Here is a 15,376-nt window from a genome sequence, read left to right as displayed (position 1 = left end):
TAGCCAATCTTTCTTTCACCTGTGCCAAATGTAGTATAAGGGTAATATTATTCATTTAATAAATCATCCAAGTAAAACTCAATACAAGTTGCTACAGCAATATGCAGAAATATTCTTTAGTTGAGCAATTTCAGAATTATAGCCGAGGATCTGGCTCCATGTATCATTGAATGTAATGCTATCAGTGGGTTATACCCCCAACACCCCAAGAGAGCATCACAAATCCGCATGAAGTGGGTCAACTGAAGAGGCTGGTGGGATAACTGAGGAGTTAAATGAATTTCTTGCATCATCTTTACTACTGAGAATGGTGTCGAAATTCTTAGGCTGAAGGCACTTTGCAAAGGAAATCAGAGTGTGGCCTTTACACAGACTGGAGTCTCAATGGAGAACGTTATAGAGCAGGGATCTCAAACTCAAATCACCACGAGGGCCACATGAGGACTAGTACATTGGCCCGAGGGCCGCATCACTGACACCCCTCCTCCCACTGCCCCCGGACCTGCCCCCACTCAACCCCTTCCATGAGGCCCTGCCCCTGCCCCGCCTCTTCCCACCCCTTCCCTGCCCCCATTCCAACCCCTTCCCCAAAGTCCCCACCCAAATCTTCCCCCTCCCTGCTCCTATTCTACCCCTTCCCCAAAGTCCCCACCCCAACTCTCCCCCCGCCCTGCCCCTATTCCAACCCCTTCCCCAAATCCCCACTTCTTCTCCGCCTCATCCCCTGAGCGTGCGGGTCCCCGCTTCTCCCCCCTCCCTCCTGGAAAGTGCTAAGCGCTGCCAAACAGCTGTTTGGCAGCGGGAAGCACCTGGAGGTAGGCAGAGGAGCGGAGGCGTGGCACGCTGGGGGGGGAGGGGAGGAAGTGGGAGAGGGGAGCTTGGCGGCCACAGGAAATAACTTGGTGGGGGGGTGCAGGGAGTTTGGCGGGCCGCAGCAAATAACTCCATGAGCCGCATGCGGCCCGCGGCCCGCATGTTTGAGACCCCTGTTATAGAGTGACTTGAGAAACTCAAGTGCAGTCAAGCACCACAGCCAGATGGTGTTCCTTTGGGAGCTCTGAGGGAAATAAGGTGTGAAAAAGCCAAAATATTGACAAGGGTGTGGATTATTTCCTTAAAAACAGCAGCTGCTCAGAAAGACTGGAAAGTCCTATTCTGCTGCTTGTCTTTAAAAGAAGCTGAGGAAGATCCGGGAATTGCAGAGCTGTGAGCACCACCACAGTTCTAGAGAACCTGAGACACAGTTATTAACAGTAATTTAAGATAAAGACAGTAAAACCTTTGGATGCATATAACCTCCTGGAGGTCAAGCCAGCATGGCTTCTCCAAGGAAAAATCGTGCCTGGCTAACCTGTTGAAGTATTCTGAAAAAGTTCAAAAATAGTAGAGAAAAGTGACAGTACACAATCTCCTTGAATTTCCAAAGGTTTTGAGGCAGTTCCTCAAAAGAAGGCTTATAAAAAAAGTAAGGAAATAAAACTCAAATGCCAAATCCTAGCTCACACAAACTTTGGGAATGCAGCATCCATCCCAGACTGGGATCCAAGTTTCACATCTGGATCCCATCTTACAATAGGACAAACCAAACCCAAGATTTAAAACTCCAGAGCTAAAGTTTGCAGTTCCAACTCATTTCATAGTTACAAATGAAATGCGTGTGTCCATCTATGGGGAAGAAATTAAATATAAAACCAAAACAATTAAAATAATGGTTTGTCGGACAAAAGTAGAATTGATGTAACTTGCTGTTGAAACTACATTTCTGTGGCTGGTACAAACTGTAGAGGATTATGAGAAACAGATCAGTCAATTTTGTTGGTTTTGGTTAGCCTCGCTTCTGACAAATATTTTGGATGGTTTGGATTTGCGTGGTTTCATACCCCTTCAGTTTCACTTAAAGTTTTGGGTTCATTCAGATCCAAAACCTTGCAAGCAAAACAGGCTATTACTGTTCTGCTCTTTGTATCCCCTGTGAGCTCATTATGTTTGGGCAGTTTTCAGATGATACTAGGGCTGGAACTAGACAAAATATAAGATGTGGGACATCTTTGACTGGTTTATTGTAGGCTTTTAGTTGAGAGACAGGCGGTGATTTTTGAAGACAGATTGTAAGAGAGCTTATAAAAATAGTTACATTTGCATTAAACCAGATCCTCAGCTGGTATAAATCAGTGTAACTCCTCTCTGTCACACATACACGCATAGAGACTCATAACAGTTTTGTTTCCCTTGTTTTAATTCAGTTTTGTTTCTTTTTAGTCGCAGTGCTTTAGTTAGCTTTGTAAATTGTAGGTTTTAGGAGTTAAAGTTCCTTCAGGCTTATGTGAGCATCATTTCTTTAAGGAAGGCAGGAGGGGAGGAAATATGAGGCAGAGGTGCTGGAACTAGGAGTGCTGGGATACGGCAGCACCCCCTGGCTTGAAGTGGTTTCCATCATATCCAAGATTTACAGTTTTGCTCAGTGGCTTTCAGCAAATTTGTTCCAATGCCACTGAGATGAGGTGCAAGAAGGAGAGGGACATCTGAGCAAAAGAGATTGTGGGAGAGGAGAAGGTAAAAGAAAAAGGTGGGAAGGGGAGGTGTCAGATGGACAACAAGGTACCAAATGTTAGGCATGCCTTTCTGGGCCCTGATGCACTGTTAAAATTGTAGCTGACAGCCAAGGTGCCATCTGATTCCATGGCAAGAGAGAGGTGATCTTGAGTAGTTGAGCTTTTTGGAAATACATCAGGTAAGTACAAGGAGGCCTGTCACCAACAGCAAGGTGGTAAGAGTGTGTAGGGTGATACAGACAGGTGGCTTCTCCTGTGGCACAACTGCTATTGAAGGCATGTATTAACCATACAAAATTCTCTGTTACTCCCACACTTTAGGGCACCTACCTTTACCCAGCTCCTAGGGCTTACGGTAACCCTCTTAACTGAGGCACCCATCCTTAGCCCATTCCTAGGGCTCAGGGCATAACCTTCAGCTGGTTTGCAGGACCTTTTACCAGTGAAAAAGCCTTACACAGTAATATCCTTAACCTCTATTAGCAGTTACCAAGCAGAATACACATGCTAAGCATACAATGCTATGCTCACCAATCCTGATCAGGCAGGCGGACTTTCCCTGTTGGCCAGGCAAGGTCCTCTAGTCTGGATTCTGGTTGCTGCACATCACGGTCGTGCAGAGGAGTCTTAACAACTTTGATCTTAGGCTGTGTCTTAGAGGTGAGTTCTTCTTCTTCCAGGTCTTTCCTTCTTATTATTCTTCTGTTCCTTCTGCTGGTCTCCTTCTTGGACTGCAGTTTATACAGTGAAACTTGAGTCTTGCTTAGTTATACCTTAACCAATCATTTTACTAAAACAATTCTTTAACCAATCATACCCCATCACCTTAATTGATTTACACCTAGCAAAATTACAGACAGAAACAACCAAAGAACCAGACAGAGACCAGACAGATAAGTGGCAGAGAAGTGGGGACCATGAAGATAAAACAATACAGAAATGAGGCTTTTACAACCACAACCATTGATAAGTGATTTCTTGCCAGACAGGATGCTATCAAACTAAATTTTCTTTAACCATCTTAAAATCTGTTTCTTTATAGGGTGATGGTGGGTGCTATTAGGAGGATCGCCTTAACAGCTGGATATTGCATTGTTTTAATGTAATTTAGATGGAATGTGAGGATGTAACTTTATGCTTCTTGGCTAATGGCTACTGCTCTCCTAATATGGCTGCAGACAAAGGCCTTAGACTCTACAATATGGCTACAAGAAAAGGCCTTATCCTTACAGCAGGGACTGTTTATTAGTATGTGCTTGCACCTAAACAATGGGGCCCTGCTACTGATTTGGCTCCCTGGACACTATTGAATATAAATCATAACCACCACAGGGAGCAGCAGCTAGCTGTGGAGAAGAGTGGGACCAGCTGCTGGAAGGGATGAAGGCATTGACTGAGGCACTGAGTGAGAGAGGGTCACGGGACAGTCAATGGAGACTCATTGCCAAGAAGAGGAAGATGAAAGCACAACAGAGGTTCACCTCAGGGAGTTGCTCTTGGCCACTCTCCAATAACTGGTGGTGAGCCCCGGCGAGGAGGAAATAGCAATGGCGAGGGGCATATAGTGTTCAAGTGATGATGGTAGGTAGATGCAGTGCTGGAGCTGGTGTGCCCGAGAGAGCATCAGGTGGTGCCAATAGAGAAAACAGAACTGCCACTGGGGAGCAATACCACTTGCAGAGGTGAGCCCGTGATCCTTCGGCTCCTCTACTCTACCCCATCTCTGGGGCGTCGAAGTGGGTGCAGACTGGTTCCACTGCACTTGCAACTGAAGCAGGATTAAGGGCTAAATTTTTAGAGATGTTTTGGTGTTTAAAAATGCAGACTGGTGCCCAGTGGGATGCCTAGGTGTCTAACTCCCATTAATTTCAATAGGAGTTGGGCATCTAGGCACTTTTATAATCCCACTAAGCAGCAATCTACATCTTTAGGCATCTAAACAGCTTTTCAAATCTAGCCCTAATTCCTTTGGGCTGCTCAGGTGAAAGGGTAAAGTAGATCCAGTTTCTAGCTGCACTCAGTGCTGCCATGTATTTTTAACACTGGTGATATTACCAGTGTTCATCTTTTTTAAAATGTTGTTTCTTTTCCCTGCTCAAGGTATCACTTTAAGGAAAAATTAGTACTATTTGCTCCAGTTTCACATAGTGTGTGCCCACACAGTACCACTGTCCTATACATAATCAATAATAAAAAAGATGGCAATAATCTCCCGAATGTAGCCCATTGTAAATTGAACTATGATACTTACCTACTTCATAAGCATATTGATTGGATCAATTAACTCATGTTTGTAAAGTATTTGGGGATGCCTGAATAAAAAGTGCTATACAAGTGTAAAGTATTGTTATTAACTAGAGCTGTGTGATAAATTTCACTTGCACCTTTTAGACTACTTTAATTTAGCCCTGCATGAACCAACAATGTTTTGCTCCAGGTTTTTTGTGTTCAGTAATTTTTCACTAAATTCAGATAAAAATACATTTGCTCTATCTGGATTTCCATCAAGAATCTGAGCCTTTGCTGGTTTCTTTCAAGTTCAATGTGTGTTCTTTGGGAAGCCTCATAAGAGGCAAAACCACATGTTACTTTTCCTGTGGCCCTGATTGGCAGAACAAAGCCTTCATTGTCTGACTATACCGAAAGGAGGACAGAAGACATTTGACATGGGTTTAATCAGGCCATAACTTTATTATTAGATGTCTGAGACTACCCAGCAGGTAAAAGTGTACAGGGCAGGTAACCCTATGTTTATTCCATAATTACCCTGGGGGCTTTTACCAGCTCCCCCTCTTTTTTCATCCAGGTCCCTCCAGCAAATCCATTGCTGGGACCTCACCATCTACCCCCCTTCGTAGGAGAGTTAAGGTGGGCTATAATAATGGAGGTTGGATCCCTGCCGTACCAACCATAGGAGTCCCCAACTGCCACCCATCCCCATTCACTCCTTTACCAAACACCTCTTTTTAAGACCTTTTCCAAGCCAATTATCCGGTCACTGTATACTTTCCTATGGAGTATCTTCACTGGACGTCCACCCTACACTTGCATAATGAGTTGCGACATATGGCCCACTACCCTTCATGCCAGGCATGCACAGAGCCCTTCCTGAAACCCGCTGTGGGTAGGGTTGCCAACTGTCTAATCACACAAATCCAAACACCCTTCCACGCCCCTTCCCCAAGGTACCGCCCCACTCACTCCATCCTCCCTTCCTCCATCATTCATTCTCCCCCACCCTCACTTGCTTTCACTGGGCTGGGGCCAAGGGGTTTGGAGTGTGGGAGGGGACTCTAGGCTGAACTTGGGGCAGGGGTGTAGGAGGGGATGTGGGGTGCAGGCTCTGGGAGGGAGTTTGGGTGCTGGAGGGGGCTCGGGCTGGGCTAGGCAGTTGGGGTGCAGGAAGGGGCTTGGGGTGCTAGCTCTGGGAGGGGGCTCAGGGCTAGGGGTTGGGGTGCTGGCTCTGGGAGCGGGCTCAAGACTGGGGCCAGAGGTTGGGCTGCGGGAGGGGGTGAGGGGTGCGGTCTCCGGCTGGGCATCACTTATCTCAGGCGGCTCCCAGTTGGCGATGCAGCAGGACTAAGGCCAGATCCCTGCCTGCCCTGGCCCCGTGTTGCTCCCGGAAGTGGCTGCCATGTCCTTGCAGCCACTGTGGGGGGTCCAGGGGACTCTTCACGCTGCCCATGCCCACAGGCACCACCCCCACATCTCCCATTGGCCGCAGTTCCCAGCCAATGGGAGCTGCGGAGTCAACACTCGGGACGGGACAGCATCCGTAGCCCCCTGCCTCCCGCCCAGGGGATGCTGGGTAGTGTGAGTCACTTCTGGGAGCAGCACAGGCCCAGGGCAGGCAGGGAGCCTGCCTTAACCCAACTGCACCACCAGACTTTTCGCATCCTAAAATCTCCCTGTTTGGCTTCTGTAGCCGCCAGGAGATAGCGCCAGATTCCAGGAGACTCCTGGCAAAAACAGGAGGATTCACAACCCTAACTGTGGGGAAAGTGTAAAAACCCCAACTCCACCTGGGTCAATATGGTGGCAAGGGGAAATTTACTTCCCAGCCCCCCTTAACAAAGGGGCGGCTAGCGTAATGCCCACAGCAGATCTGGACCAAACCTGGTATTTTACCACCTAAAGGGAGAGGAAGGGTGGGTGCTGCCTCAAGTTGCTCCATGCAAAAGGGAGGGCTAAGGCACAGGGCTGTCCCTTTTAAACCTCTCATTTCAAGGGGATGAGTCAGTGACCACACTGAGCCCTTTTGCAACAGTTTTCATCTCACCCACTCCCACTAAGCCATAAAGTACAGTTCCCTTTATTCAGCCAGCGTGCCAAATATCCCCCTCCCCCCATGGCTTAAAGGTGCAGAGCGGTCATTTCTCATACGGTCTGTGTTTAGCTGAACTCTTCTATCCATTTAAAAACAAAAATATCATTTCATCCCATTTTATTAATCAGACTGAAAGAATCTCCATTTGTATAGCCAGGCAGAGAGTGGAGAAACTGAGAGAGGAGAGGGTTTGTTTCCTTTTATGGCAGTCCCACACAAACAATGCATCAGAGGGGCCTCATCTTTGTTTCTTTCTTGCAGGCGCTGGCTTAGTATAGTTCATAAGTGAGCCCATGTAAATGTTCATAAACCTGAGGAAACCCAGAGGCAATACAGAGATTAATTAATTGTAGCTGGATGTTTGCAATGAGATTCAAACATGAAGAAATGGGTTCTTTCAAAGCAAAGCTTTTGTGAATGTCAGACCCAACCTAACTTAACGCTGCCAAATAAGTCTGTTTTGAACTGAACTAGAGTTTGCACACCTCTGTTGTTAACCAGCTGTGATAAAAAGTGGCCTCCACTATCCAGACATGCCATATGGCTGCCTGTCAGTGTTCACTGGCCAAAGGTTCTCACCTGTCTTCTATGGAGCAAATTTTTATCTGGCTTCAGCTATAGAGCTTCCACTTATGCAGCTGGCAATTGCACCCACTTATTACATGTCCTAATTTGTTCTTCTGAATCTGCGCGTGTATGTCTATATTTTCCACATAAACATGCACATTGTCATAGTTTGCAGGTAACTCCAGAATGGGTTTTTACTGTAAATTTGTTTTTATTATATAATAAGTCAGCCATACCCTACATAGGAATAAATAAAAAACAAAACACAGGACTCTGTTTATCACATATAAATATTTTAATGATTTGGGCCATGGAGTGCCCATATGAAACAAGACTTTATGCAAAAAATATATAAGGCAATAGGCAGCATAATCAAATCAGCAAAGAACATTTATCCCACCCTCTTAGAAAGATGACTTCAGCATAATGAACCAACAGAAATAGCTCATCAATACTGTCTCCTCTGAATTGTATTAGGTGAAACAGGGTAAAGTGAAACAAGCTGTACCATCATCACTTTTACTGGTAATTTTTTTCTATGCTGACAGCAGTTTGAATTGCTTAAAGGAAGTAAATAGGCTTATATAAATAAGGTATAAATGAACTTATTGGGAGCCATTATTTTAAAAGTCTGATCCAAAAGATATTAACTCACGAAAGCAATGTTCCACACAGCTGACCGATTTAAAGAAGCCCCTGCTGGTACAAAGAAGAAGGAGTTAGCAGATACCATTAAACATGACCAGATGAGGCTGCAGGTAGCCAAAGCTTTTCTTAATGAAAATTTAAAGAGTGTGGATGAAAATGATATTCCCCCACTCCAACAGAAAACTCTGGAAAAGACATGCAATTACAACCAAGATCTGTTTAGCACTGAAGAAGTGTTGTTTGTAGCACTTACACCTATTTACTAGACAAGCCAATATGTTCAATAGTTGTAGATTTTAAAATAAAACACCGAAAGCTGGACATTGTCATTTTTATCTCACGCTTTTGTGTCAAAAAGAAAATCATAATGGTGAGCGTTTATTTTTAAAACCAGTTGGACTGATTGTTTCAACTACTATAGGCAATGGTGCAAGTAGAAATAATTTCTTGCCGGTACTGCACTCATGGGAGGGAAGCAAAGGGGGGTATGTGACCTCTCCAGGTGACCCTCCATGTGATTCCTCCCTGCCCCACCCCCAGTTCGGGGCCCCCACGCTCTCCCTTTCCTCTCCGACACTCCCCTTTGTATATACAAACATCAACATGCTTAACTACTCACTGTCCCCCAAAATACGTAGTATTTCAGTCTGTTTATATGGGAGTTGGGTGAGGAGCCATTTCAGCATATGTATGACTTATTAAAAGACAAATTTTAAATAGAACTGTATCCTAAACTGCTTTATGGTATTGTACCAAACACTACATTTCAATGGGGGATTCAACTTCCTTTATAGGAACAGACTCCTAAAACTCTTACTAGTCCACAAAAGTGGTCCATAGTCATGCAAATAGTCCCATTGTCTTCAATGGGATTGATCAAATGATTAAGGGTTACAGGATTAGGTTCCAAGTTTGTAAATTGTTCTGGATGAAACTGACAATGCCTGAGCTGTCAGATCAGAAGGAGCTTCATTAGAATAAAGGTGAGCAGATGTGTGATAAGTCTTAGATCTGTTGCTAAGATGAGGAACATATTTTCAGGAAAGTTCTTGGCAGATTCCTGAGGTAGCTGGTTTAAGGCCATCAGTGTCCAACATTATAATCTTCACTTATAGTTCTCTCACCCAGAAAGCTGGAAAATGAGGCATTTGTTTTCTTTGTTTTGCTGCTCCAGTTCCAGTTAACAAAATGCATGTTAAACTAGTTTGGCTGCAAAGAAGAATTCTATGTACACTGGGGACAACACCTGATTCCTATCAGGCTGCAGAACTGGGCTGACATCAGAATCCAAACATCCTCTGGTCAGTGCAAGCAGAGGCATTCCTCTAATGGTTTGGACTTGATGTGATGCAGTATGGGTGTCATGGATAATTCAGACCAATGGGCAGCAACAGAATCAAAAACATCTTCCGTCCCCTGCACCCCTCCCCTCTTGAGGACTCCTGACCAACCTAAAGCAGCACAATACATATGCTAACAAACTTAAACAAAGCCTTTGTTTAAATTTGTTAGCATATGTATTGTGCTGTTAAAGCCATTTAAAGAATGAATGCCCTCCCTAACCATGTTCTGCTCCCTTAAGGAGAAGAGCGCAGCACCACCCCCACACCTTCTGGAGGGAGGAGCTAGCCCCAAGTCTTTCTGGTACCCCATACCCAGTAAAAATCTCTTGCCGAGACTGCGTACTAGAGGGTACCTCCCTATTTGCACTCCTGACTATAGGTAATAGTGACCAACAGAATAAAAAAAAGTGAAGATAAGGGAATGATCTTGCAAAAGGTTCTCTGTCACTCTGTCTGCCTGTATAGGAATTTTAGGACAGTCACCACCAAAGTGTCAGAGTGTATAAACTAAGACAGTTGGTGCTCAGCACCATGCAAAATCAATCCTTAATTCAGAGCAGTAACAGCACCTCGTGACACCTCATCACCAAAAAGAAACTGACAATCTAGACCAGTGTTGAGAGAAGAGCAAGAAAAATAACCAGGGGACAGAAGGGATTGATTTATCAGGAAAGATTAAATGAGCTAAATATGTATACACAGCTTGGCTAACTGACAACTAAGAGGAACATTATAATAGTCTAAAGATACTTGAAGGAAATAACTCCAAGGAAGGAAAGGAATTATTTAAGGAGGTTCAAGGGAACATAACTAGGAGTAATGGGATGACATTAAGAAAGGGGAAAAAATTGACAGCAAGATCCATTAGGCAGTGAAATCGTTTCCCTAGGGAAGCGTCATCACTTGGGACATTTAATCTAGATGTACAAAACACTAGAAAATATGCTACAGGACACAATCTTGCATTGGCAAGGAGCTGGACTGGATGTCCTAAAGGTTTGTACGTTGCTAATTTATGTGAGTCTGTAATTTTCCTGGCTTGTGCCATAAACTCATTGTTAACTCAAATGTATTTATTTTCTCTGGGCCCAATCCAACATCCACTATAGTCGATGGATGTTTCCAGTGGGAGTTGGAATGAGCCCTCCCTGTCTTTGTCAGTGTCAATGTCTTTGTTTCCTGTTTGAACTGTTTTAAAAGGGAAAAACCCAATCATTCCCAAAGGATTTTCATGAGTGTATTACTTACCCAACAAACCAGAACTACTTCCTCAATACGGTAAAGAGATTTTAACCCATGTGTATGCTTGCGGGGAAAGATGCTTTGGAACCTCTCAGATAAATAAGCACGTATTTTCAGAAATACATGTAAGGGAGCTAGAGACCAGAAAAAAAAGAAACTTCCAAGCACCTAAAAATACATTTCAGGGGAAAAATTGATTCAGTTACAGAAGAGTTAAATGAACATTTTCTAGATATTAAACCAAAAGATATTTCATAAGATGTTAGCGCCCTCTTATTTGAATACCTCTTAAAGCAGGAATGCAGCTGGTGGAAAAACAGAATGTTGCTGCAATGAGTTTATCCATTGATCAGGATTCGATTCTATTTCTGGTTAACTGAATAAATAGGTATGTAGTACAGACCTTTTTAAAAAACAGTAAGTATAGTAAGCACATACAGGGGACTTAATTTGGTCTAATTTACATGCACATGGTCTAGTGAACAAAATCATGTATGTATGTGGCAAAATATATATGCACAAAACACACTCTTGAGCTGAGACGTCGTATACCAACTTTCATCCTCGCTTACATTTACAGGAAATGTAGGTCACTAAAATAAGGACTGATAATGAAATCTTTGCCCAATTGTTACTATATTGCCATGAATTTTAAATAGTAAGTAATAACCAATTTCTTCTCTACAGTTCATACAATAAATAAAATCCTATGTGAAAGATGAAGCCTTTTATTCCTTTGTCAAAATCTGATTGAGTAAACTACAGATGTTAAAAGGCAGTGTAGTTCAAAGAATTAAAAAGAGAATCGTATGGGGGTTGTAGCAAGAACAATTTTAAGAGAATAATATAGAAAATATTAAAATGCCATTATATAAATCAGTGGTACATCCTCACTTTGAATACTGAAGATTGGTCACCTCATCCCTGAAAAGAGATAGCAGAAATAAAAAAAGTCCAGAAAATGGCAATAAAAATGATGAAAGGCAAAGGGGAGGGGAATTTCATGAGAAGAGATTAAAAACACAAGGACTATGCTGCAGGGGAGATCTACCCCATGGGGGTGCAAATAAAATTTGCACCATGACAGTTCCATCTGGAGAACTGCTTGTGACCAGTGCTTCATAAGACCTCTGTTGCCAGAGACAGTTTACAAGATGCACTGAACCCTAACCATTCTTGTGGCTGCTCTGCACAGCTATGGGCCTGCTATAAAGCAGATACTCTGCATCATTGCAGCCTCCTCTCTGGGAGGACTTTCACCTGCCAGAGCCCCTGCCATGAATCAACTCTGTCACAAACCTGATAGGTGACCCTGGGCAAGTAACTTCTTTCTGGACTGTTGTTTTCACATTTTGGATGGAATTTTCAAACATTTGAGTAACTTAGGTGCACAAGTCCCATTGCCTTTCAGTAAGTCTTGTGCTCCTTAGTCACTTTGGCTCTTTTGAAAATTCCATTTCAACTGTAAGCCCTTCAGGGCTGAGATGGTCTCTCACTATGTATTTGCGCAGTGCCTAGCACAATGGGGCCCTGATGTCGGCTTGGGTCTCTAGGCACTAACAGTAATATAAATAATTCGTCAATCATCATCATCAAGCTCAGTTAAAGGCATAGAAAAAACCCTTCAACTTTTTCCATATTGCAAGATGAAATCTTTAAAATGGATAAGAGGTATTACTTTTTTAAACAATGCATGGTTAATTTGTGGAACTCACTGCTGCGAAATACTACTGAAGTAAATAGCTTAATAAGATTTTTAAATGACTAGACATTTAAAGAAATACAATTTCAGAAGTTGGGTGAGATTCAATGGCATGTGTTATGCAGGATAATAGACTAAATGAGCATAATGATCCCATCTGGCCTGTAAATCTATGAAAGTTTGACTAGCTAGGATTACATTACTATGGCTAAGTATCCCAATGGTTCATGGCATAATTTAGTCACAAATTGGGGTCAGGAAGACATTGCCCTCATGATACCACGGATAGCTCAGTGGTTTGAGCATTGGCCTGCTAAACCCAGGGTTGTGAGTTCAATCCTTGAGGGGGCCATTTAGGGATCTGGGGCAAAAATTGGGGATTGGTCCTGCTTTGAGCAGGGGATTGGACTAGATGACCTCCTGAGGTCCCTTCCAACCCTGATATTCTATGATTCTATAAAGCATTGCACAATTAGGTACATTATGTAGAGGGATAAGCTGCTTCTGAAACATCAGCTATGGTGTTGTAATCTTTGTCAGAGTCACAACACCATACTTGAAGGACCATGTGTCTGTTCAGGTATAGCAATGAATAGGTTCCAATATTCCTCAAACAAATGTTCAGTGGCACAGAAGTCCTGTGTATGGAAAGTCAACAGCCATCTGATCTGCCCAACGATGGACAGGCTAGTGCAGGTCTGGAGCCATTGTATACAGGAACTGCAGAGGCCCAGAAAAGACTAGAGAGCTTATGCAAAGTATGTCTCTGCATCCCATTCACCACAGTTGTGCAGATCCTGTCTCCTTTCTGTCCCTGCACAGGAGTCACAGAGGCTGCAGCGATCTGGGTGCTGTAATAGCCCCCACAGAACTGCAGGGCAGGAAAAAAGAGGGCCAAGGACTGGAGGAGAACTCAGTGAGCACCTGGATGAAACAGGTGTTTGTGAGTGGGAGGGGGCTGGAGGGTCAATAGTGCCTGTGTGGTTCCTCTTTCCCCAACTATCTGCATGGGGAGGAGGGCGGGGGGGCGGCTTCTGGCCAGTACTCCCATCTAATCCATTTAGGAGATGTCAGCAGACTCTGGTGCTGAATGAGGGAGACCACTTGTGTCCCTTTACGATCTCCCTATGCAGGAATAGCAGAGGAGGTTCCATTTTCCCATGACCACACTCCCCTCAATACCAACTACACGATAGGCCATATATGGCACTGTGGAGGAGTCTTATACCCTGTCGCTAGGGAAATGGTGGAGGTGGGCTGCTGCAGAACTGTGACAGCTCAGAGGAGTTATGCAGTAACCACTAATAGGCCCTCTAGTTTAAGGAAATTGTTTACCAGAAAAAAACAGTGAAAAGGATCAAAACTGTTCCCTACACTAGAGTTTTTACACCAGCAGTCTCTAAATATATGTAAAGATTTAATAAATGTGTAAAATAAGCACCAAATGCTTACACTGTTGTGATTCCTATATATTTATATCAGTTAGCAGCTTATATTTTGAATGATTTCTTTTCTGGGCAGAAAGCACAGTGGAAAAATGCATATTATTCATAAAAATGATTGTCCTGTTCACTTGTATACCTATGCAATTTATTCTTTAACAGCTTTTTACTTCAAAGAAATCACTAGCTAATGACATCTCAGACTTTTAAAAAATCCACTTATTCAAAATCCTGTCCCTGAGGGAATTCCAGTGTGTTATCAGAAATTTTTCCAAAGATCATTAGCAGATATTACAAACCAATTGAAACTGAGTATTTTCTTTGCAAATTACTTTTAACTTTAGAGCTATTGAAAAAAGACATTGAGTGATTTAATTTACTTAATCTATCTACAGATTGCAGTTATATGCACATTTTGTGATTGCATTTCCAACAAAAAGCATATATAACTATCCCTAATAGAGTTATTTTTCTAAATTATCATACTGGATCAGTAAGATCTCTGAAGATATTAATGTTTACTTTTTCATTTAGAAAATTGCACTAAAAATAGGCGTTTGTACTTTGTTGATATGTTAGGAAATAATAATATTGCATCACACTTTTTTTTAACCTGCTATTTTAATTAAAACTCCCTTGTAGTCCTCAGGTTGGTGTGTCCTTTGCAGACATGTTTTTACTGATTTTCCTTAAAATCATTATATGTTTACTAGGCAGTTAAGCTAATATTTTACATGAGAAGCACTTTATACAGTTACTCGTTGTGAACCAAATCCTTTCTCCTGTCCCAAACCTAAGTAATCTAGCTTGATGATGAGACTGAGGGTGGGGAAAAGGACTCTTGCTCCCGAGCTGTGATGCACCAACTCTACTGCTTTATCCTTATTCTTCCAGGATCAACGATCAGTGAATCTACACCATGGTAGATCCACTGCTGACGCCTACTCTGTGCTATCACAACTACTCCCTACTCCTGCTCCTCCCCAAAACTACACCCACCCTCAAAATCCTGCAGGAGGGATAGTCCGCAACAGAACAGACTCTGACACTCTCAGGGGGCATGCACTCCTGTGCAAGTTTTCAATCCTTCCTGCTCCCACCTGCTGATGATTGGAAATGATCCACTTGTGTTGTGTTTGAGGACCTTCCTGTTCTCTGGATTTTCCCTATTTCCATTGAATGACGCCACCAAGCATAGCTTACAGAAGACTCAATCTGCAATTCATGTAGTTAGGGTTTCACAATACAATATTCATTCATAAGAATTTGTATGTATGTGTCAAGAGTCCTCAGTAGTACACACATTATTAGATTACTTGTATAGTCCTTCTTATAACCCCTGTTGTTATTTGATATATAGATATATATAAATATATAGCATCAATTGTATGCTAGGTGCTTTTAAAGACAAATATAAGTATAAGGGATAAGGGATCATATTCCCCAACTGTGAAGCAGCAATCCTGCTTTGAAAATCCCATTAGATGCCTATCTGCATCTTTAGGCACCTAAATATCTTTTAAAATCTGGACCAAAAGCCCCTTCCTTGGAAA

General features: G+C 43.0%; 1 protein-coding gene across 1 annotated transcript in view; it reads right to left on the bottom strand.

The window, feature by feature from the left end:
* Positions 1-15,376, bottom strand: part of LOC140897313 (uncharacterized) — a 97,089-nt gene that overhangs the window by 53,154 nt on the left and 28,559 nt on the right. The window contains exon 3 of the mRNA XM_073310217.2: positions 3,084-3,283. Coding sequence (XP_073166318.2) covers positions 3,084-3,283 — 200 coding nt within the window. The remainder of the gene's footprint in view (positions 1-3,083; positions 3,284-15,376) is intronic.

The sequence above is a fragment of the Lepidochelys kempii genome, chromosome 1, assembly GCF_965140285.1.
Source record: "Lepidochelys kempii isolate rLepKem1 chromosome 1, rLepKem1.hap1, whole genome shotgun sequence".
NCBI lineage: Eukaryota > Metazoa > Chordata > Testudines > Cheloniidae > Lepidochelys > Lepidochelys kempii.
The sequence above is the reverse complement of the archived record's forward strand: the minus strand, read 5'-3'. Positions and strand labels throughout refer to the sequence as shown.